Genomic DNA, 26,114 nt, shown 5'->3' with positions numbered 1-26,114 from the left:
AAAGGACAAGGTTCACTTATGCCCTATTTGGCCCTGTGAATTTCTCAAAAAACTGAAACTACATTCTTTTGTTAACAATGCATTGAATATCACTTAGATCTTTGGTGATTGCGTATCTATCAAAAATGAAGTAATTTTCTTATTAGTCAATGCATTATGACGTCTCAAAATGTGTCAATTCCCTCATTTTCTGAAAAAGTCTACAAAATCGGAAAATTTTTAAAGCTATTTTTCGATATCGTATATAGAGCGCAACCTCTAATCTAAAATATGCAACTAATAAATGATAGAACTGTTTCTTAAGATTAAAAGACGTGTTTTATTTTTTAGATCAGAGAGTGCGCTCATATTATCTTTCTTCACTGAAAGTACTCAATTATACCTGTTTACATAAAAATTCAAGAACATTGCAATTTCATAAAGCCAGTTCTCCGAGACCTGGACGCTTAGGAGAAAATTTTTAATAGGATATGAAAACATGAATTCTCTATTTTATTTTAATGCTTCAAATGAACAATCAAGTGTTAATCAATCAATTGGTATATCTACAGGGCCATTTTATGCATAAAGTGAACCGCCTTCATTAGGTTGACATGGCAGGTGCATGTTTTAAACTGTCCGTTCTCTTAACAATTAAAGCAAAACAATCATAGACATGATATTGTTATATTTCTATCTAGATTAACAGAAAAACTAAACTTACTTATAAGCATTTCAGCTCCTGAAATTATATCAAGATTAAATTTATTTATCCCGGTTTCTTTTGATATGATTGAAGTCAATAGATGAATATACGAAACATAAAGTATATGAAGAAGGAATCTGAAAAAAAAAAAATAGATAAATGACGACAGATTGATTACATGTTCGTGTATAAAACAAAAGGGACTTTATTTTTTTTTTCTTGATTTGACCCTAAATATTTTTATTAATTAATGTATTTAATTAGCGCTGGAATCGGGCGAACCGGAACGTTCATAGCTCTGGACGTTCTGTCGAGGTACGGTGAGGAACACGACAAAATCAACGTCATCGAGTTCGTTAAGGCCATGCGTAAAGACAGGATGACCATGATTCAAAACGCTGTAAGTTGTTTATTGTGTGCCTCTCTTGGTATACGTGTCAATTTTAAATTTTTAAATGGAGAAAATTACAATGTACTATCTTAAAACCTAATCCCAGTTGTTTTTCATTTAAGGATCAGTACGTATTCCTTTATCACGCCCTGTATGTGTACTTCAGAAGAAAGGCGAATTTTATCAGCAGAACAGAGTTTATCGAGTTGTATGGCGAAATAGAAAAACCAGAAAAAAGAAGACGACTTAGGAATGAATTCAATGTGAGTAACTATTAAATTTCAAAACTATGTTTCCATTACAGAACAATACTTTCACATATATAAGATGACTGATAACATTATTTTATAATTGTATCTATGAATCTAATGAAGGATCAATCAAATGAAACATTTATTATATTGTTTCAGATGACAAATTAAGCATCATTTAGTTTGCTTTTCAAAGAGCCCTATAGTCACCAAAGGATGTAGCATTTTTGAATTCATTACATGTGAAGTTTTATATGTATAAATTTGTAGGATTTATTCAATTAGTATTTTCTAGTTCAAACTATTTTTCATCAAAAGGATTTATTTCTTCTTATCGTTACATTTGGTAAATTATGATTAAAGTACACATGATCAAGTTGAAAATTCAATTGATAAAAAGGTAATGTTAAGTGCACTGTTGCTTTGAAAGAATCGCTGAATCAATTTTTAATTGCAAATTTTGAGTCATACTTTTTTGAAAATAAACTTCGAAAAGACCCAACGGTATATAGTATAACTTATGTTATATTTTTCTATATTGTAGTCAAATAAGATCATTTCAATATCGAACGTACGACTTAGAAATACATATAAGGTTCTGATGCAATTAAAAAAGTATTATGAACATTTAAAAACAAATGAATTTCACGTATTGATATGTTTAAATAATTGCCTAGAAATTAATGATAATGCTTAATATTCATGCTAATCAATAAAATATTCCAGCTAATTTCATTGACAAGTAAGCATGGCAGATTTATTTCAAACTTTAACTGTATAGTATTAAATAAATTTATTTTGGATTTCAAGGCTGTGATTAGTTTGAAGCCACACTACACCGCTGATGATTACGGAACAGGACGACGGTACATGAAGCTCAGTTTTACTAATTCTGTTTTACCAGGTGATGCCATTAGTGTAATTTTCAAAAATATAAATATTAAAATGTGATGTTTGAAAACAATCAAATATTTTGAATGAATAAAGTAAATTTATTTGTGAATATTCATATGAAAAAAAGTTCAGTCTTTAATACATTTCAGTTGAAAGATATCTTGTGTATTTAACATCAACTGTGAAGGGGCGAGAACAATATTACAATGCAGTTAATGTCTCGATAATTTTTATTTGACGTGATTCTATCAATTAAAAATCATTTGAAAACAGTGTTACAATATTTATAGATTTGTTTTCTGATATTTTTTAGTCGTTTACAAGGGCTGAAGAGTTTATTTCTGCGCAATATCCGGTGTCTGGAGCCGCCATTGATCTAGCTCGATTGCTGATTGATCAGACCTCTTCATTCCTGATCTCAATGAACCCTTTATCAGAAATTAATGAGGTAAAAAAAATATTTTGAATTATTTTTAAATAAATGATTTCTTTTTATTTATACCAGTAAATTGTCTCTCTTTAACAAGATAAAAGATTGGGTTGACAACAATATTAAGAAGATTGATTTGGCTCCATATGAAATCTCAAAGAGTACACAGCAAATGGTTACAAACAACTTTCGAAAAACAGACATTAAAATCAAAAGGAAACACGTAAGTTTATTTTCATTGTGATATATATTCAAGTCAGTACAGATAGAAATTATGGATTAGAAGATTCAACTGCATGTAAAAAAAAAAAATACACAAAATTCAAATAGAATGAGATTGTTTTTTGAGGTCACAAAGATCTTTAACTTAAAATTATATTTTTTTTGTCCCTTAGAAAATCCCCTGAGAGACAAAAATGAACAGAAAAAAAGTAAAAAGGAATTTGGTATGTATTTTCCTAAACCCTTTTCCACGTTATATGTAGGGTGAATTTCATGAAGTACCGTACAGATAATTGAATGTCTTGACTGGAGCTTGTCTGAGCTTCTACCAGCACAACCCTCTTCAATAACAAATTTGATAAAACAGTTTTACTTGGATAGAAAGTCAAAACCAGATGGCCCTGTGACCCTTATTTCCAAGTATGTATTACAACTTAGAAGAAATATATGTATTTTGAACAGTGAATGCTCAGAGATTTTCTCAAGTATTTTATAAGAATAATAATTGGCTGAGAAAAAGTTTTGTTGAAGACAAATTCATTATATTTTTTTCTAGAGACGGAGCGACGTGTTGTGGATTGTTTATTGCTGTGTATAACGCCATAGAACAACTACAACAGGACGATGAGGTAGACATATTCACAACAGTACAAAAACTGCAATGTCGCCGACCAGAAATGATATCTACCAAGGTAATTGGCACATGTAAAACCTGTACGAATATACATGTTAAATTTAATGTATTTAAAACTCTGAAAAACACATTATACAAATGTTTTTTTTTTTTCGCATAGGAAGAATAACGAGTTTTGCTACAAGGCTGTGTATGAATATCTGAGTTCGGATAGCATGTATGCCAACATTTAAAGAATGAATATTTCTATGGATTTGTTCTTCATGCATTAATAAATAAAGATACTTTAAGCGTTTCAGTTTTTGAATATCTTGTGAGAAGAATGCAAAAGACTTAACAGACATTTATTTCTTAATTTGTAGAAACGTAAATTTCAAGAAGTATTGATAATTTTTCTTTAATTCATTTATGGATTATATCATTGACTTTGAATCAGAACATATTCAATGTAATGGATTTTGCTTTTTTATTACAATGACGATTAAGTACAAGATGTATTTAAGCATGACAATTTTGTTCATTTTTTTTTTCATTATTAACTTGCTGTGATAATTTTAAGGTTCAAATTTTGCTCTTCAACCGCGGGAAAGCAGCTTTAGACTCGCGGAATTTTCACCAGCACCTTCTGCGCAAAGGGGTCTCGGTTTATACGGTCTCATCTAAAGGAATGGTTTTACATCCCACAGTGGGATTTGAACAATATATCAATTTATTTTATTTGAAGCATACGCTTTTGTTTTGTATTTAATCAATGAATAGGAAATCTATAATATTAAAAAAAGAAAAAGATTAAGTAACTATATCTATTGAGTATGACATCCCAATGTATTGAGAAAAAGAACTGTTTCGAATGTCCATATTATCGTTCTGCACATATTGTCGTCGGACTCACTGCGCATATTCGAAACAAATTGTACCCGGCATTAATATGTGCCGAGATTATGTTTATTTTTCTGCATAACAGACGACAAAAGATACAGTTATATATAGGCACAATTTGTCGTTGGCAACAATAGGTACAGAGAGTATTTGCCCATATTGTTGCCGATATCAAGTATTGAATATTTATTAAGCTAATGAAGGCAGAGAGAGAGCCAGAGACAGCCAGACATAGAGAGAGAAGAATAAACAAACTCAATGAAAATATATAATAGAGTAAATGTATTCTTTTAGCATTCCTCGCAAGTTCCAATTTTTTAGGAAGAAAAGGGGTTGGTTTTGGTCAGAAAACTGGATCTAAGAGTCGTGTTCATCACTATGATACATGTATGCCAAAATAGAGTTAATTCTGAAATATAGAGAATTCATATATACTACTTTCTAAGAGGGGCGATTTGGCCCTCGCAGCTCCCAGCTGTGTCAATTTACATGTCTTGACGTTGCTGAAATTTCTAAAAAAAAAAATGCCTTTTTTGTTCTTTACTCTTACAAATGAGAGCCTTGCTGAACTGTCCTTTTATATCTCGACTCTTAAAATTGCGCCCGAAGGACATTTAATAACATGCTAGTTTCGACTTAATTTTAACTTGGGCCATATTTGAAAATAAAATAGTTTGTTAACGAATAATTCTTGACCGTAACTGAGTATTTGTAAGAGTCAAATTTGTCAGAAGAATTTGTGAAATTTACTTTTATCAGATGCATCAATTATATTTCTTAGTCTATCATGTCATGATTTCAATTTTTCCTCGAAGTAAAAAGATACTGGGGCAAGCATTTTATTTCTACAAGAATTTCCATTCCATTAGCTTATTTTTAACAGTCGACCTATTTTGATTACTACTTCGATTTTAAGAATTATAAAGTAATCACTTATACAGGAGATTATTTTTTCATGCTTAGTACCAGAGAGTTTTAATGGAATGATAAATATTTAATCACTTCCTGTTCTTGTTAAATGGCAATGCTTGGTATTTTTCAAACAATTAACAATCCCCATAGGTTTCACTGCGATCGTTTTTAATGGATGCAAAAGTTAACGCGGCGCCCATGCAAAAGTATACCACGTGAACCCCTAAATTGCTGAAATTGTTGTTCTTTAAAAGATTATTCTACGGAATCCCATTTAGGACCGATAAAAATATTTGTGAAATTTGACAAAACGAAGTCGAATTTGTTATAACAAATGAAATTTATTATAACAATTTCTTTGAATTTGTTATAACGATCTTAATCTGTTACAACAAATTTGCTGAATTCAATATAACGATTTCTGTAATTTTTTATAACGAAGTTAATATACCCTTAATTCACAGGTTCCTCATTTTCTTCAACACGTCCTTTATCATTATGACTAATCTGTCCTCTGCCTCTTTTCACATTTCCAAATTGTTTGCTAATTAATATGTTATTCTAAATTTTCGAAAGAATGGGCTATCACTATATCAAATGGGCCATAGTTAATAAAGTATATAAGTCATGGCCCGTTAATTTTCTATTGACTAACCTTAGGATGATGATGGATTTTTTTTTTTTTGAAACTCAAGCCTGATTGCAATATTTTATTTTAGATTTAGAAAGTATAGGTTTTACATAGAAAATAGATAAAAAAAAAAAACGAACCATATCAAGTTAAAAAAAAGGAAGTTATGGTCTAATAAGAGAACAAACAAATTTTTAATTGATTGACCTTAGCATGATTATAAAACCTTTGATAGAAATTCCAATCTTTTTGAAAAATAAAATGTAGATTTAGATTTAGAAATTTTATCCTGTTACAATAAAAATGATAGCAATCTTGTCATACAAAAAAAAAAACAAAAAACGTAAGACCAATAACGAGAACACAACAAAATTGATGTATTAACCTTAACATGAACATACATACTTGACAAAATAAGAAATTCTAATTTTTTTTTCATTTAGCAGACAAAAATATTTTATGATATCCTAAAATAAAAACATGCATCTGTAAAAGGTTTGTACAGAATTAATTAGAGATATTATCTTCCTGCATTGTTAAAAGGAAATATGCCTCATATTTTTCATTAAACCCAACTACATGTATTATACATTTCAAGTTGCATGTAATCCAATCCTAAAACACAAATCAGAAAAGTACAAACATTTTTTTTTTTGTTTTTAAATGAATGGAATTTTTACTTACAAGCGAAAGCAATTTACCCAGTCCCTCTAGAAAGTTAATGCAAAATATGATCTCAGTATCATGAAACAGACTTCGACTTAAATCAAATTTTCGATCATCATTAAAATATTTAAAATCATTATGATTGAACAAAAAAGTAATATGAAGTAACATCAAAATGTGCTTTAGTTTCTGATTGACAAAATATATTTATGTTGGGGTTTTTTAGACAAGGTCTTCCAACAATCTATTAGAATTCTTATGGGTACCAGTTGCGCCCCGTTATTCATATGAAGCAGAATTTGTGCAAAACCCTATGCCTGAAAGAAGAAGTTACTGTTGCCTTCAACTTGATATTTAGACATATGGACAACGTATTGTCAATTAACAGTTGTAATTTCCATTTTCATGTCGATATGATATATCCTGATGAGCTTGAGAGAAACGATAACACAGAGTCCGACATTGGATATTTTACTTGAAAAAGACGTAAATGGTAACTTAAAAAAACAAGCTTTAACTTTTATATCGTCAACTTCCCTTACTTATGCAGCAATATACCTTCATCACCATTATACAGAGTTTATATAACTCAATTAATTCGATACCGAAGAGCATGCTCTACCTATGAACAATTTCTAAAACGAGATAAATTATTGAAAATTTATTAAAAATATGTTGATGAAACAAGAATATCAGTAGTCTCGTTTAAAGTTATAATTTTGCAAGTTTTATGGTCGATACAATGACCTTGTCAGAAAATACAATTTATCATTGAGTCAAATGCTGACTGACGTTTTTCATACTTGCTGTTAATCCATTATTTATACCCTGAATTGACGACGAATTCTTTCCAGTATAGCCCAATCATGACAGGGAGCACACTGCGGATGTGAAAAATCGGCAGGGAATACTCACTCCTCTATGGCACCTTGTCCGACCTCTGATGTTTTTGAGGCCCTTGTTTGCTTTGCTACTGTTTTTTTTTTTTTTTTTTTTTGACTTTGACAAAAGTAAGGATTGGGCATACATTCTTTTTAAATAATGTAAAGTGTTGGGACCAAGTCATTCATTTTTACTCAATTATTTTTCTCAATGTTCCAACCCAAGTGAAAAATATTGACTGGTCACATCATGAACTCATAGTTCAATATATTGAGAACAAATCACTCGTAAAAAGTCTTTATATCTTTTGTCTGAAATAATTTGAAAGGAAAATGTAAGCATTCATATAAATGTAGTTGCATCAATATTTTTATGTCTTCATATCAACATTCAATTTGATAACAGTTATGAGAGTTATAAAAAAAGAATTTGATAATTGTTTCAAATCACAATGAAATATTTTTAATGGTTGCTATCGCGAGTTTCCAGATGTAAGATCAATCTCAATATTTTGTTCTGCAATGGAAAGTCTGTGACAGATGCTTTGAATCGCAGACTAATAATGTTAATATTAATGCAGGTTTTCGTTTCTTTTGTGTACCATCATCATTAATGCACGAAAAAATTCTGAAGACGTTTGAGCATTGTCCGTTAAATGTCTTATTCCAAATATCGACTTTTTGTTAATTTCTTTTCTTCTTTAAACTTTCTTATAGGTAGTAAACAATTGTCTCACTGTACCATAAAATACATTTGATCATTGTTGCGTATTATTACCATCAGATATCGCAGATTGTAGCTAGAATCAGCAATTAATTTAAAACAATAGTTAACATCACTCAGTAAAGATGGCATATGAATCGTATAAGACACTGGTTTGTTTTATTGTTGTTCTATTCATGGAAATCATGCAATGTAAAGCAAACGTAAAATCAGTGAAGTTTAGGCAAATATCTTATTTGAGTGGCGTATTACCTACGAGTGGAAGCTGCTACGTTTCCGAGTTAGACGACATCCAACTTATACAGTGCTCATTGAGATGTTTGGAGGTGGTGTGTGCTGGGGTGTTCTGTAACGATAACCTGAAGTCATGTAAACTAATGAGAAGAACCTGCAATGAAAACTTACTCTACGTTGAACATGAAGGCTGGAACTTCATCTCTGGTAAATATTAACTTCACAACAAAAAAATTTGACTATTAATTACAGTTTTATTTCGTTATCCCGATTGTCAGTTTATTGAATACTATTAATAAGTCGTAAATAGTAAACAAGAAGTCACAACATTTTTATTGTCAAACATAACTCATTTACCAAACACGATGCTTAATTTGCTACGTATCATTTTAATGTTTTAAATTCAAGATTTAAAATCCTAAGATATTTCGTATTTTAAGTATTTCCGTGGCCCAATCTCTTTCTAGACAACAAAGTGAGAATATGTATTTATAAAACAAAAAATATACAAAATATGCTCAATTTAGTGTAATCATTTAACAAAAAAATTATATTCTTTAAGTGGTCATTTTTTTTTCACTTATAATTTTTTCATCTCTTGCACTTTTTCTACAATTAGTACAAAGAAGTGTCCAACAGTGAATTTTAATGCTTATTCCAGATAAAATTACTCTTAAATACCATGGTTGCTATTGATCTTGAACTACAAAAAGGAAATAAATCAAGTTTTAATGAAGACTTTCTTTAATGCGGCGTTTAGGAGTAAGAATATTTGCTACAATATCATGTTAATATTAAATCATATTTAATGTTGAGATTGAATAATTTGTATGTTGTTTTTCACTCATAAAGAGACATCTAAAATCCAGAGAAGGGCTTACATTTTTAACCTTAATTCGACACTCTATGGAATTTTTATCTAACAGCGTCTGTCGTGACAAGGATCCTTGTTTTTTTTTTAAAGTCTCACCCGACAACCGAAACACCCTAAACTTCTTCTTCAAAATGTCGTGTGCTTGGCAAAAGGAAAAGTTGCTACCTATTTCTATCGGTTTAGGTCATCCGTGGCCGAGATTCGAATCACGGAGTTAGCGCTCTACAGACCTACCTAGAGAGAAGGGTCAAAATGTTAAGAATATAGTAAAATATAATCCATTGCTATGGAAATAAGATTTAAAAAAAACCTTCAAACTATTGTATGGATTATCACGTCTGTTCTTGAATGATATTATGAAGAGAACGATCAGAATCCAGGATCCGAAGTCTATTGAAATAATACTAATTTGGAACAGAATAAACAAAGATCAATGGTGAGATTATACGTGCCATGGAAATGTATGCAACCGCAGTCGACCAGTCCCTTGGGCAAACGGCTAAAATATTCAAAGATGTGGAACTTTCTATTTCTTTCTAAAATAAAATCCATAAATCACTTACCTGTTTTCCAGTTTGACTAACTGATGATTACATTAATTTTTTTCAAAAACTTTTTATTTCTTCTGTATATATATGTTGTGTACAGTTGATTTATAGTGTTTTTTACTGGAAGTTTATTTTTGTTTTTACTATAACTGTGATCAATTAATACAATTGTGTGTTAAAAGGTGAATGTTTGTAACGCTGACTTGTAGTGGAGTTTTTATAGTCTTTTGGAGTTAAGCAAGAACAAATCTCTTGGAGCAAGAAAAATGTTAAAACATTTTTACTTTAAAAAATGATATAATCAAACATCTAAGAATTATCCTATTACGTACGATAACCAAGCTAGTGCAGTGAGCACTGTTATTTCTGATATCAAATATATCCGGAAGGTATAAAGACGTATATAAATTATAAGTTTAATTTCCCCAAATAAGGACCCTCCTTTTACCCGAAGGTTTCAAACTGCGAAATAAAACAGTTACCGTTATCTCCCCTTTATACAACAAGGTGATGAAAAATGAAAATTAAAAAAAGGGAGATAATCCATATTCCCAGTAACTACGTACGACTTAGACTTTACAGAAAAATTATGAAAATGGGTCAATAATGAGTAATAAATGTCTTTTTTCAGACATGTCCTCCTGCAGCGAGGGTTGGGTGCAATACAGGGATCACTGTTATATAATCAGGACGGAATCTACTGGCTGGAACAATGCTAGTGTAAGATTATTCAGTTTTTATTATAAACATTAAAAGTGGGCTTTTGTATTTACATCTTAAAAAATATATAACAGGATCATATTAAAAAAAACGCAGATTTTTGTCATTTTTTTTTCTTATTTATGGTTGCATAATGAACAAATTAGGTAAATAATTTCAACAAAATATCTTTATCATTTGAATCAAAAAAATCAAATATACCATGCTGAAAATCAAGATTAAGAAAAATAAAATTCAAGCATAAGAATTAAGAATTTGACAACAATCTTTGGTTTTTAATTTTTTCCCTCTCTACAAAGGCTTTATTAATTCAAATACTTTGGAATTCAAAAGTTTCCGAATGAACTTAACTGAAGAAACATAATCTGGTGAATCAAAATTGGTACTGGATATGATTTACAAGAAAGAAATAAGTAGTTCCATAATAAGCAATTGGCGCTTAACTACTAGGGAATTTATAAAAGCACATTTACTAAGTAAAATTTTGAAAATATTGACAAACTAACTAAAGCCACTTGAAAAATTGATTTTATAAAAAAAAATAATCAAGTGGTATGGAAATATTATAATGAACGGGTAGGGGGAATATTTACGTTGTCATGTGGCTGTGTGTGAACTGTACAGGAAAAGGGGGGGGGTATTTGATATATTGTCAGGAGGAAAATTTTTTGAGGTTATAGTGATGCTCAGCATGTAGCAAAATATGTGGAATGCAAAGTTACACAGTCAATTTTTTTTAACGACTGAAACTTTACCAATGATATAAAAATCCATTTTTATTTCAAACTAACTTTATTACAATGCATTAGTTTTATATGATATCTTTTTTCATAGCTGTATGCCTCAGACCATAAATCTTAGAGGAGATATCATTTGTTCTGCCCCACTTTTGCACAGTTAACTTTTAAAAAAAAATTGAGATTTAAATCAAAATAAAGTCCGTCTAAGTTTAGGGATCTAGGATCCTATATTTAATATTTTCTTTTAATTACTAACCTGGAAACATATTCTTTTATGACTATAATACATGTTATTAAAATCTTTCACCATTGATTGTTGACATTTCTTACCATTCAGTTACAGTGTCAGGACCTTGGATCTTATTTGGTAGAGATCGAGACGAAAGGGGAGGATGAATGGATTCGAAAAATAGTAGTATTAGGTATGTACATATGATACACTGACAAATAGTAATATTAGGTATGTACATATAAATACATTGAAAAATAGTAGTATTAGGTATGTACATATGATACACTGAAGAATAGAACTAATAGGTATGTACATATAAATACACTGAAGATTGATTGATTGATTGATTGTATATTGTTTAACGTTCCTCTCGAGAATTTTTCACTCATATGGAGAAGCCACAACTTGCCGGGGGGGGGGGGGGGCTATGTCCTATGCTCGGCATTTAGGGCCTTTCAGAAGTGAGGGATATTTTTCGTGCCAACACCTACTGCGACAAGGGGCCTAGGTTTATACGGTCTCATCCGAATGACAGGTCTCCACGTCCCTCAGTGGGATTCGAACCCGCGACGTAAGGGTTGACTCCTTACTTCGCGACTCTAGAGCAAACGCTCTAACCACTGCGCCACGCTGGCGACTTAAATACACTGAAGAATAGATACACTAAAGAATATTAGTATTAGGTATGTACATATAGATACACTTGAAACTTTACATATGTATATAAGTCATTTGGTGATTTTATTTGTATACTAGTTTAACTGGGCAGAATCTACAAAGCTGTTTACATAGGATAGGAGTATCTTATATTTATACTGAAATGTCTTTTCAAAATGTTATTCAATATTATTTAAGTCAACTTATCTCCAAAGTTATAGGAAACACATACATAAGAAACAACTACATTACCGACCAGACCCATCCTGATACCCAAGCAGTCCCAGAAAGCAGTCCCCGGGACTGCTTTGGGACTGCTGTGGGACCGCTATGAGACTGCTCTCGAAAGCAGACCAAGCAGTCCCAATTGTCCCTGCTTTCTGAATATTTGCATGTATATATTTATATTTCTCAATCTTATATTGATAATATTTACTTCTAATTTATGACTTTTATTTTTGTGGAAAGGACTTATATAGGCAGTGCCTGCTGTCCAATCCAATTATGTTTATTCATAAAATAATATTGTTTAAATTAAATTAGACTGCTTTCTGGGACTGCTTTGTTCTCTCATGTGTGAAAATGTTTCTGAGTGACATGATACCCCCTTGTGCATTCTGAGTGTGCAGGCTCCCAGCTGTTTTGTTTACTTGCAGCAGATAGAAGTTTAAACTATAATTAAAGAAAAACAAGGATTTCTTATGATCTTTTAATATGTAGAGATTATTTTAGTTAATTAATATTTTCATAGACTTTATTCTTTCATAAGTGTAGATTAGAATGATTTTAAAAAAAATGTATAAAGTTGTTAGATAAGGAAGTCAAGATTTTTTATCCCTAAAAATAAACTACAGGTTTATAAGGGATTGATTGATTGATTGTATACTGTTTAACGTCCCTCTCCAGAATATCTCACTGATATGGAGACGTCACCATTGCCGGTGAAGGGCTGCAAATTTAGGCTTATGCTCGACACTTACGGCCTTTGAGCAGGGAGAGATCTTTATCGTGCCACACCTGCTGTGACACGGGGCCTCAGTTTATACGGTCTCATTCGAAGGACCGCCCAACCTGCGGTTTCGATCGCCTTTGAGCAAAATTCAATCATACATGTTATTTGGGTACATGTATAAGTGTTACACATCATTGAACATGCTGGTCAACAATGACCCTAATTTCAATCTATATTATTTTGAAAATATGATAAATGAAGTGTGTATAATTTCTGAAAGGGTGATTTAATTTCGAATATAATGTGTTGGTTCTATTCTGGTGATTTACAGATGTACACTCAAGCGTTTACAAATTAAACACCTAACATGAGTATTACCGAGCTATAGAATCTAACGATAATTAAATTGACAGGTGAATAGAAATAATCATTACTGAAAAGTATACTATAGTTAACTATTGTTGAATATAGTTATAACTTTGACACTTTGAAAACGTTTATTTACTATGGTGATCATTTTGACACTTTGAAACACTTTATGAAAACTTTGACACTTTGAAAAACTTTGGGAAAAACTTTAATACTTTTAAAAATTTTGGCGAAAACTTTGACACTTTGAAAAACTTTATCGAAAACTTGGACACTTTGAAAAATTTTATCGAAAACTTTGACACTTTGAAAACCTTTATCGAAAACTGTGACACTTTAAAAATCTTTATCAAAAATTTTGACACTTTGAAAAATTTTAACTCTTTGAAAAACATTATCGAAAACTTGGACACTTTGAAAAACTTTGGGGAAAACTTTGTCACTTTGAAAAACTTTGACTGTTGGAAAACTTGATTGAAAACTTTGACACTTTGACAAACTTTGGCGAAAATTTTGACACGTTTATATACTATAGTTAACTATAGTAAACTATAGTTATCTATAGTTAACTTTTTCTTTGTTAGGGTATCCACAGCATGAATTTCGGGGGTGGGGGTCTGACTATGGGGATGTCTCAGTCTACAACGTTGGTACACTCTATATTACTACAATTAGTAATTGTTATAATTATCTTGTTTGTCTTTCATTGTTTAGAAGCCCCCTCGGTGAATGGTATTTGGACAGGAGGTACTGTCTTTGGAAATGAACACTCATTTATCTAGAAGAATAGCAAGAAAGAACTTAACTATACAAATTGGCGAGAAAATTAACCAAATGATGCTTCAGGCAAAGAGGACTGTCTGGCAATTCTTATTCCCGAATACGAAGCCTGGTTTGACGTTAATTGTGACAAGCAATACCAATTCCTGTGTGAGAAAAAGCATCCATTTTGAACTTAGCAACTTATCTAAAGAATTGGAAGCCATCATACATTTGTACTGCAACACATGGAAAAAATATCAATTTGGCTTGAATTTTTAAAAAAGGTTAACTTTTATATCATTCAATTATATTTGTGTTTAAATGGTTGTTTTTAACGTCTCTTTCGAGAAAATACAAGAAAATATCACTCATACGGATGCACTACCACTTGCCGATGGAAATATTCTAATTATGCCTTTACTATGTACTAAGGAAGAGTGAGCAGTGATTGATTCCTTTCATGCCAGCTTCCGTGCCGACAAGGGACTTCGGCTTATAGGTCTCATCTAACGATGGTCTTCACCGGGGGCCATAAAACCTCACTTTTGTCTCTCTCACTTTTTCCAAAGGAATATATAGTAGAAAAGTGAGACTGAGATCAAAAGTGAGCTCGTCTAAGTTTTATGGCCCCCAAGCCAGGTCTTACTAGAGAAACACCGACATCTTACGAACGAATGTAACCAAAAACGGGGACCAGTCATTGTAGTCTATTGTATTCACGGTTGCATAATTGAATTCTTCAATATTATTGGGATTTCGATAGGTAAAATCCCCATAAGATACCTCAAAGCCACGTTCTTGTCGTAGTCGCTACCGTGACGCTACAATACATTTCAATGGACATTGGGTTCGAGAAGGGAAATGAAAGGAAAATTTAAAAAATGTCATTCTGTGGCATGAAATAAAAAAAATAATAGTATATGCGGATCTAGTTGGGGTCGAAGGGGGGGGGGTATTACTATACTAAGGGTGATCAAGACAATTAAGAGTTATGGTCTAAAATTAAATTGCAAAAACCCAAAAATTGTTCAAAATACTATATGCTGTGAAAAATAAAATTAATAAGGCTCTAATACACAAGTATTATTTCATATAATAAAACCAGGGGAGTGCCCATTCGTAATTTGTCGGTTGAAAAGTTTCTTCTTACAAACGTGTATCTTAAAATTCTTCTCACGGGTGCTAGTGGACAGGACCCCTCCCCCCCTAAACACCCGAAATCTAAAGCTATTTTTTTGATTTCACTGTAAAAGCTCAAAGGCTTTTCGAGATGCCTCTTGAAACAAAAGTGTATAACAGACGGACATAATTATAATACGAACGGTAGACCGAAATTAATATCCCCGACTTTCAAGGGGGGGGGGGGTCGGCGCAAAAATAGAAGTTTAGTGAATTGCGTTTTTGACGTAATTTAAGATATATGAGAGCAAGTTCCATATCAGCTTGCCATCATAGGATCTATGCCCACCCCCCGACCCTCCTCCAACCCTTGGAATATACATAAATCCGGCTCAAAAGATATTTTTTGCCTTTCTTTCATTAATAACATTTACAATTTACAGCATACAAAATTGATACCTGTAGTTAAAAAGTTAGAGGTGATTTCAGATACTACGGGCATGATTTTTTTAAAATAAAAAGTGAATTCTATGTACGTTTTGGATTGTTCATATGAAATAAATTGTAAATATGTACTAGACGATTTATTTATAAAAAAGACAAATATGAATATCTTGGGACCGGTAAATTGGAGGTTGGGATGGGGAGGTTGTCTGGTCTACATGCACTTGTGATAAGCATATGTGTGCAAATACTTTTGAAGGATATTATGGCAACTAAGTGACAACTTCGTTTTCATATTATTCACACTTTAAAAAGTCTGGTATCTTTTTGTCGGCATTCTGGAATCAATCCTTTTTTTCTTTTACAGGATGGTGAATATATAATTTCCTTACATATGAAGCAAGTTATAATTTCTGTCATAGTTCTTATGTATATTGGACTTTCGGTCAAAATAACTATGTGTATTGTCAAATGTATAAAGTGTATCTTCTTAATTTATATTTTGACGATTAATGCATGGTTAACAAACAGTGACATAGTGAAGCATAACTTTGAGACGAAGAAAAGAACTTTACTAAGAAAAATGCACCACCGTACATAAATGCATATTTCCTTTTTATAATTCATACATATAAATAGACATACATGTACACACGTTCGTATATAGGAACAGGGTTGAGGAGTTGGGGAAAAGCCCCCCCCCCCCATCTGATGAAGTCGATAGATAAACAATGTAATATCATAGAAAACTTAGCTGTATACTTATGCCCCCTCAATAAAAAGAAAATCTTTCATTTTGGCTTCCCAAGGAATTTTTTGGAAGTGACTCTAAACTAAAAATGTTTGGTCCCCCCCCCTCCCCAACTAAAATTGCTTGCTTCAGACCTGTTACATAAATGAAATAATAGCAGTCCAAAAAAAAAATTAGTTAAGATCGCCATTTAATGCACCATCTAAGAAGATGCTGTCTTCCATGAATGCTCGTTTATTTCTTTGAAGTGATATATAAATAAGTTTAAAATGAGTTTCTCTATCTCTCTTTAGATCTCAATACAAGACACTTTATAGAGTGCACTACCTATTTACTAGATTGCACGGATTTATTTATTTTAACCTGTAAAAAGTAACCCAATATGAACAAGGCCATGAAGGCGCACACTACGGAGTAGTTTGTAAACGTTTAATCACTGACGCATGACAAACGTGTACCTTAATATATCCGTCTAAAGTAGTATGGTGTATTTCCTTCTCTTCTGTTTATTCGCTTTTTTAAACAAGGTAGGTGATTACAATAAATTTCACATGAGCAAATTTTAATTACAAAGTATTTAAAACACTATCCATTCTATTTTACACATATACTTATTTTTTCCGATTTTAAATTTTACACTGGTGCAATCACTGGTCCCGAGAAAACGATCGAGATACGGGAAGTTAGGGAGAGTTACGTTGGTTCGTAAGATGTCGGTGTTTCTCTACTAGAGAAACACGCGGGTATGTTAAGGAAGCATATAAGTAATTTCTCGGGAAATTTAGACTTTTTGAAGAAAATTTAGTTTAATAAACTAAAACCACTGATAAACGTAAACTGATATTTACTATCGCATACAGATAAAAGCGTGTCTAAGGCAAAGACGTGCATCACCGCCACGGCATCACGTGACTTCTATTAATAGCAAAATTTTCCTTAATAAAAAGGCTTACAGAACAACAATACCCCTGAGTTTGATAATTTCTTTGAGTATGTAATATAGCTGAAAAACATCTATTTTGTCTAAAAAGTGCTGCTAGAATCCCACTATCTTGTCCGTAAAATATTTATTCCACACATTCGCACGAAACCTTACCCTTTGTTTTTGATTTTTATACATATGAATCGAGATTTTTCGTACAACCATGCTTAACTCGGGATTCTAGCAGCACTTTCCAAGTTTGTCAAAACGCAAACTTTCAATCTGTATAAATCGTATGTTTTGAAATATCCAGCTTATTGTTGTTCTGTAGCATTTTTTTTGGTCAAGAATGACGGACGATAGGCCGACCGGGATACCTAATATAGCTGACTGTCTTCGAAAGAGAATATAACCGATGAAAATAAATTAGCATACCTGTTGTATTAATTAAACTCCATATGAATTTAACACAATATTTCCGATATTTCCTTTTAAACTCCATTTGACGTATCTTTGAACATGCCGTCCTAGCCAAATTCTCTTTACACGACATGATCAATTTCCAAGTTACTTGATGTACACATATGACGTCATCGGTTTAGATTTCAATCATAATGACTGTTACAGCATAACAAAATAAAAACATTTTATTTTTGTTAATGTTTACACGTTTCTAATCATTTTCTAGAGTTAAATTACATTGCTAAATACCAATATTACGAAAACCTGATTTCTAAAATTGACGTCATCTTGCCTACTATGACGTCATAATGCAGCACTGATTTAGCCAAGGCAGAATATTTTGCATGCTTCCTTATTCCCCCTGCGCACCGACTTCTTACGAACGAACGTAACCAAAAACGGGGATCAGTCATTGTAGTCTATAGTATTCACGGTTGGATAATTGAATTATTCGATGTTATTGGTATTTCGATAGATAAAATCCCCACAAGATACCTCAAAGCCACATCTTGTCGTAGTCGCTACCGTGACGCTACAATACATTTCAATGGACATTTAAACGAGCAAAGGGGTTTAAGAAGGGAAATGAAAGGATAATTTAAAAAACAAAGTTATTCTGTGTAATGAAATAAAAATAATAGTATGTGCGGATCTAGTAGGGGTCGAATAGGGGGGGGGGGATTTACGAATGGCGGTCGGGACAATAAGGAGTTATGGTCTAAAATTAAATTGCAAAAACCCAAAATTCTTGTTCAAAATGCTATATGCTGCGAAAAATAAAATTATTATGGCTTTAATACACAGGTATTATAGCATATAATAAATCCAGGGGGTTGCCCGTTCTTAATTTGTCGGTTGGTAAAGCTTCTTCTTACACACATGCATCTTAAAAATCTTCATAACATTCTTACGGTGCTAGTGGACTGGACACCCCCCCCCCTTTAATTTCCCGGACCCAAAGTTATTTTTTTTTAATTTCAATGTAAAAGCTCAAAGGCTTCTCGAGATATTGTTTGAAACAAAAGTGTAACAGACTGACAGAATTACAAATAGACGAACGGGCAGAACGAAATTAATATCCCCAACAATCAGGAGGGGGCGCAAAAATGGAAGTTTAGTGAATTATGTTTTTGAAATAATTTACGATATATGAGAGCATGCCATTATAGGACTAATACCACCTCCCCCAGTCTCTGGAATATATATAAATCCGGGTCTAAAGATATTTTTAGCTTTCTTTCATTAATAACATTTACAAGTTACAGCGAAAAATTGATACCTGGTGGTTTAAGATACTATGGGCATGATTTTTTTTAAAACTAAAAAGTGAATTCAATGTACGTTTTGGATTTTTCAATTGAAATACATTGTAAATATGTACTAGACGGTTAATTCATGAAAGAAGACAAATATCAATATCTTGGGACCCAGCATGTATATTGGGGTGGAGAAGGGAAGGGGAAGTTGTTTGGTCTACAAGCACTTGTGATAAGCATATAAATGTATGTGTGCACATACTTTTGAAGTATGCCATGACAACTAAAAGTGACAACTACGTTTTCATATTATTCACACTTTTAAAAGTCCGGTATCTTTTTGTCGGTATTCTAAGAATCAATCTTTTTTTTTCTTTTATAACAGGATGGTGAATATATATTTTTCCTTACAAATGAAGCAAGGTATAATTTCGGTTATAGTTTTTGTATGTATATTGGACCTACGATCAAAGTAACTCTGTGTGTAGTCAAAGGTATGAAGTGTCTCTTCTAATCTTAAGTTTTGGCGATGAATGCATGGCAAACAAACAATGACATAGTGGAGCATAAAATTGAGACAAAGAAAGAACTTTACTAAGAAAAATGCACCCCCTACATAAATGCATATTTTCAGCCTCTTTTTATAATCCATATATATAAACAGATATAAATGTATGACACACGTTCGTAGGAACGGGGTAGAGGGGTTGGGGATAAGCCCCCCTCCCCCTAATGAAGTCGATAAATAAACAATGTAATATTATAGAAAAATCAGCTACTGTATACATGTGCCCCCTCAATAAAAATCTTTCATTTTCGCTTCACAAGGAATTGTTTGGTACACATGTAGTGACTCTAAACTAAAAATGTTTGGTTGCCCCCCCCCCCCCCCCCCCAACTGAAATAGCTTGCTTCAGGCATGTTACGCAGCTAGGATAAGGCTGCCCGTAAAATATCAAACTGTTCAAACTGTAGTTACTTCTCTGAACTACCCAGATATGACGTCATAATAGAATATGACGTCAAGTCACTGCATACTTGAGCTGACACGACGGGGAAAGTGTTATAATTATTATAAGGCATGTAGATATACTATGGGGACTTGTGTTTAATTCAAGAGTACGGGTTGTTTTTTAAGCTCGTATGTGCTTTTATAATGTTGAACATTTGATATTTAAATATCTCTACTCCTTTTGCTTGTCCAATATGCACACATTCAAGCAATAGCAAAAAATTATGTTTGAAACGCTCCCCTTACACCTCTGCAGACAGAGTTAGAATTTATGTATCGTGTTTATATCGGACTGGCACAAGTGAAAGACACGGATAAATTGAAGATATTCTGCATGAATCTTAAAGAGAAGCATGTCTTCTCTCTCTCTCTCTCTCTCTCTCTCTCTCTCTCTCTCTCTTTGCTCACTCTTTTTGTGTGTGTGTGTGTCTGTGTGTGTGTGTGTTTCAAACAAGGATCACATATTGAAATTAAAATCTAGCTCAAAATAATATATATATTTTTAAGACATTTTAAGTGTGTGTGTGTTTAATGCACCATTTAAGAAGATACTGTCTACCATGGATGCTCGTTAATTTCTTTGAAGTGATATTTTAATAAATTTAAAAAAGAATCTCTCTCTCTCTCTCTCTCTCTCTCTCTCTCTCTCTCTCTGTGAACACAAAACATTATCTACAGCGCACTACCTATTTACTAGATTGCACGGATTTATATTTTTTCAAGCTGTAAAAAGTAACCTTTCCCCATATGAAAAGGACGCACACTACGAGTAGTTTGTATACCATTAATCACTGACCAATTACAAACGTGTTTCCTAATCCGTCTAAAGTATTATGGTGTATTTTCTTCTATTTGTTTGCTTTTTAAAACATTGTTAGTGATTAAAATAAATTTGACATGAGCGATTTTCAATTACAAATTGGTTAAAGCACTATCCATTCTATTGTACACATGTACTTATTTTTTTCCGATTTTAAACTTTATATTGGTGCAATCACTGGTCCCGAGAAAACTATCGAGATACGGGAAGTTAGGGCGAGTTACGTTCGTTAATAAGATGTCGGTTTTTCTCTACTGTGGGATTCGAACCCAAGACGTAAGGATCACCTCCTTCATTCACGAATCTAGTTCATAACAACAAGTAGATTTCAAAATAAAGTTGGGATTTATGGAAGTACACAGTCAAAAATAAATATTTTTTAAACCAGTAATTTAAACTTACGAACCATGCTAATGATGTTGTAGTTTACGGAAACATTATGCATTATAATTCAGTTACGAAAAAGATGTATCGTCTGTCAATTTAAATATTGTTTCAAGACTACTTTGTGACATGTTAAGTTTAAAGTGACACAATAATTCTGGAGAATTTCTAGATATATTGTTTTTTTTTTTTAATTCTCCATACAAAGTTTGGTGCCAGTGCTTGTTTCCTAGATTAAAAAAAATATATGTACAAGAATAGTTCTCAATTTGAATATATTTGACATTGTTGCAATTATCGCGTGAAATTAATCATTTCTAGTACTTGAGACTAATGTCATCTAAATGTCTTTGTTTGTGGTTTTTTATTCAATGCTTTTGGGTAATTTTCGCTATATTTGTAGGTGTTTTTTCACTTTATAAATCGTTATTTAATTTTCTGCTACAGTTTAGATGTTGTCAGTGCCATACATGTACTATCATTTAAGGACAGATGATACAACCATAAAATGGATGTCTGGATCAGTATATATTTCTTCGTATAATTTCATTGCTAATGATACCAATAACAAATTTCTAGAATATAAAGAAATTGTAATCCCTCTGTGAGGTTCAAAAGTCTACCCTTCTGAAACCATCCTCATTAATCTATACTAATATTTCTCACCTTTAATCCCATTTTTGTGAAATTTTGAATAAAAAATTTAAAAACTACGCGGTGAAACATCATTTTACTCGTTTAAACATGACCCAGGTTGTTATTTTCACTTTTTTCAACATGTCTGTTTGTATCATCTGTTCTTAATTTTACTTTTTTAACGAATTATTTGCCACAGACTTACATATTTGTTGGGAATTGTTTGGACAATCCCGATGTATTTAAATAAATTTAGATATGTCTTGTCAATTTATAATCATTAAACATCTAAATATTTGTAATTTTGGTTGATTTTTTTTTGTACAGTAATCCATTTTTGTAGGACAAGGGCTGATGAGTTCCTACCGTAAGACAACCAACCATATGAACTGCCATCACATGCATCACCACCATATACACTGCCAACAAAAAAGAATACTGGAAGTGTCTGTATTTCAGACAACCATTGTGAAACAAATACTATCCGAAAAAGATAAAAATGATAAAAAATATAAATATATCGAACATTACTCATCTAAAAAAAAAACCCTGGTAGCAGAAAAAACCTCCTAAATATATCAGAATTTGGATCAGGTGTCATGGAGGATCAAGCTTCCACTTTTGTACAGATGGAAAGTTTGCCCTCTGACAAACTTGGAAAGTGCTGCTAGAATCCCGAATTGAACATTGTTTTACGAAAAATCTCGGTTCATATGTATAAAATGCAAAACATGGGGTAAGGTTTCGTGTGTATATATGGAATAATTATTTTATTGACAGGACAGTGGAATTCTAGCAGCACTTTTTAGGCAAATTAGATGTTTTTCAACTATATTATTTACTCAAAGAAGGTATTAAACTCCGGCGTATTGTTGTTCTGTTAGCCTTTTTATTAAGGAAAATTTCCCTATTAATAGAAGTCACGTGATGTCGTGGCGGCGATGTACTTCTTTGCGTTAGACACTCTTTTATCTGTTTGCAATAGTTAATAACATTTTACGTTTATCGGCGGTTTTGGTAATAAATCAAACTTAATTTTCTTTAAAAAGTCTAAATTTCCCGAGAAATGACGTATATGCTTCCTTAACATACCTGCGTACCGTTTTTTGACTTCATCGTATGCCAAGGGTTTATAAGGAGAGTAGCGTATTAGAAACCCTTGGCTAGCGAAGATGATCTTATATATATTATACATTTTATTGACTGGATTCGAGGGTTACATAAATTTTGTCGGACTTAGTACCAAAAGCTTTGCCTGATGCTGATAGAAAGTTAGGCAATTGTTCCCTTTTTAACCCGATTATCACAAACAACAAATGGCTACTGACATTCAAAAGGTATGAAAATGAGAAAGTATCAGGTTTCGTTCATATTTAACGTACATCAAAACTTATTTTTACACACAGTTTTTTTGGTTTGTTAAATCCCATACTGCAAGATATAAACGATTCATTGGTCGATGTTACATCAAGTAGCAGGAGTTTACACAGTTTGTATGCAATAAGAGGCTGATAAAGCTATATTTGTCAAAAATAAATGTCTTTTGTTTTGAAATAAAATATCATTTACACATATATAAATGTGTATATATAAAAGGTTGATAAATTGGATGCTATATATATTTTACTATTTTATTCACATAGTGTCCGTATATTCTCTAGACAAGTGATACTGTCATATATTTGTATGCAGATTCATATAATAGAAGGGTCATTATAAATCTATTTATAACATACCCTCAATGAATCATTTTTTTTTTCATATAAACTCAAGAAAAAATAACATAATTGAAAGGTGATGCAAACCTTATTTTTTTATTTAGATTAACATAATGAGAAAGGGGTGCAAACTTTGTGAAATCTTTGAAATGTAAAAAAGAGCAAGAGCCAAGATGGGCCTAATTTGGCCTTGAGGATTTCTGAAAAATCAAAACCGTTCAGTTTAGGTTGCAAATACAGTATTTATCATTTGGAGTGTTGGTGACCACGTACTGTATCTATTGATCATAACGTAGTTTTCCCTATAGTCAATGCATTATGACATCATAAAATGTGTCATTTTCTCATATCCTTTAAATTCCTTTGAAAATGACCAAAAGTTGAAGCATTTTTTCAATATTTCATATAGAGCACAGCTACTGATCCAAAATATGTAAATACATAATGAAAGCTCTGTTTTTGAAGATCAAAAAGCATGTTTTATTTTTTGGATCGTGGGCTGTGCTCATATTTTAATTCTTTGCTGAAGGTAGTTAAATACGCATGTTTTCTGCAAAATTCAAGAACATTGCAATTTCTCAAACCTGTTTTCCAATATCTGGATTCTCAAAACGAAATTTTATTATAGAAAATGAAAGCACCAAGTGTCTACTTTATTTTGATATATGAAATGGGAAAGAGGGTGATAGTTAATTAATTGATATAAGTACAGGGCCATTTTGTGCATAAGATGGCTCTTGCTCTTTTCTTATATTTAATGTAATTGACCAGTAAAATATTCAACCTAGGGTCTAAAATTTGTTTGCATTGCATTAGAATATAAGGGAATATATAGGTGCCCAGGACTTTTCAAGAACTACATACAATGTATTGTATTGAAAAGCAATTTAAATAAAACTAAGATTTTTAATTTGGTTCTGCTTTTTTAATATTGGTATCTATAATGACCTCAATAGTCAATACTGAAAGGTAATTAACAAAAGCATTGTTACTCTGTTAGCATGTGACAAGTCGAAAATATGTGAAGATTTATGATATGTAGATTTAAACCACATTACATTTTTCTGATATCAGTAGTGTTTTAAAACAATCGCCAATCTTAATAACGAATGTATTTTTTATTTTATGAATTCATCGATATCTCAATTAGACACCCTATAACTCTACTGTCTATTCAGGCGATGCAGGTATATTGCTGCATAAGTAAGAGAACTTATCGATGCTCAAAAGTACAACCAGTTATATAGTTAATTATATCTGCTTCATGTCAACTTATGCAGATATCACATTAACTGATAGTTTTCAATGTTATCATTACATTTAGTAAATTATGATTAAGGTAAAATTAATCAAGCTTAAAGATTGAATGAATGAAATGGTCACGTTGAGTGTAATATTGCTTTGAAAGAATCGCTGAGTCCATTTTTCGGAGCTAATGGTTGCCCGCGTGGCGCAGTGATTAGGGCAATTGGTGGCGTCTCCATATGAGTGAAAAAATTTCGAGAGGGGCGTTAAACAACATATAATATATCAATCATGCCTTGCAGATGTGGAATCACACTTTTTTGAAAATATGTTTCTTAGAAACCCAGTTGCATATAGTATAACATGTTATATTATGTTATCGAAAGTACATGTACGACTTACAAATACATATAAGGTTCTGATGCAAGCCAAAAAGTATTACATGTTTGAACATTTGAAAAAAAAAATGAACTGAACGTATTGATATGTTTCATTCATTGTCTGGAAATCAATGATAATGCACATTTATCATGTTTATCAATAAATTATTCGATCTAAATTCATTGACAAGTAATCATGGCAGATTTTTATAACTGTATACTATTGGATAAATGTATTATGGATTTCAAAGCTGTAACTGGTTTGAAGCCACACTACACAGCTGACAATTATAGAACAGGACAACAGTACATGAAGATCAGTTTTACTAATTCTGTTATACCAGGTTATGTAATTAGTGTTATTTTTTAAAAAAAAAAAAAAAAAACTACAATGTGATGTTTGAAAAAAAAATCTTTTTGAAACAAATAAACTACATGCGAATATTCAAATCAAAGAAATTTATTTTTGTCAAATATTGCAGTTGAAAGATATCTTGTGTATTTAACATAAACTGTGAAGGGACGAGAGCAATATTAATGTCTCGGTAATTTTTATTTAACATATTTCTGATTCTATCAGTTCAAAAGTTATTTAATAGCAGTATCATAAGTTTTTTGAAATTTTTAGTCGTTTACCAGGGCTGAAGAGTTCATTTCTGCTCAATTTCCGGTATAAG

At 31.9% G+C, this 26,114-nt stretch overlaps 1 protein-coding gene across 1 annotated transcript; it reads left to right on the top strand.

The window, feature by feature from the left end:
* Positions 1 to 935: 935 nt before the first annotated feature.
* Positions 936 to 26,114, top strand: LOC134241862 (tyrosine-protein phosphatase non-receptor type 9-like). The gene is made up of 4 exons (XM_062723884.1): positions 936 to 1,085; positions 1,199 to 1,339; positions 2,138 to 2,231; positions 26,066 to 26,114. Exons 1-4 carry the CDS (start codon positions 936 to 938, stop codon positions 26,080 to 26,082), a joined length of 402 nt encoding a protein of 133 aa, XP_062579868.1. The 3' UTR covers positions 26,083 to 26,114.

The sequence above is a fragment of the Saccostrea cucullata genome, unplaced genomic scaffold (assembly GCF_032062105.1).
Source record: "Saccostrea cucullata isolate Sc308-1 unplaced genomic scaffold, CSIRO_AGI_Scuc_v1 ctg5855, whole genome shotgun sequence".
In the NCBI taxonomy this organism is placed as follows: domain Eukaryota; kingdom Metazoa; phylum Mollusca; class Bivalvia; order Ostreida; family Ostreidae; genus Saccostrea; species Saccostrea cuccullata.
Note: the sequence above shows the minus strand (reverse complement) of the source record. Positions and strands in the feature narration are given on the sequence as shown.

What these genes read in the sequence shown, in the direction of transcription:
- LOC134241862 (XM_062723884.1), top strand. Translation starts at nt 936, where the DNA reads ATGTATTTAATTAGCGCTGGAATCGGGCGAACCGGAACGTTCATAGCT. An exon ending in TGACCATGATTCAAAACGCT is followed by an intron (nt 1,086 to 1,198) that starts GTAAGTTGTTTA and finishes TTTTCATTTAAG; the next exon opens with GATCAGTACGTATTCCTTTA. An exon ending in GACTTAGGAATGAATTCAAT is followed by an intron (nt 1,340 to 2,137) that starts GTGAGTAACTAT and finishes TTGGATTTCAAG; the next exon opens with GCTGTGATTAGTTTGAAGCC.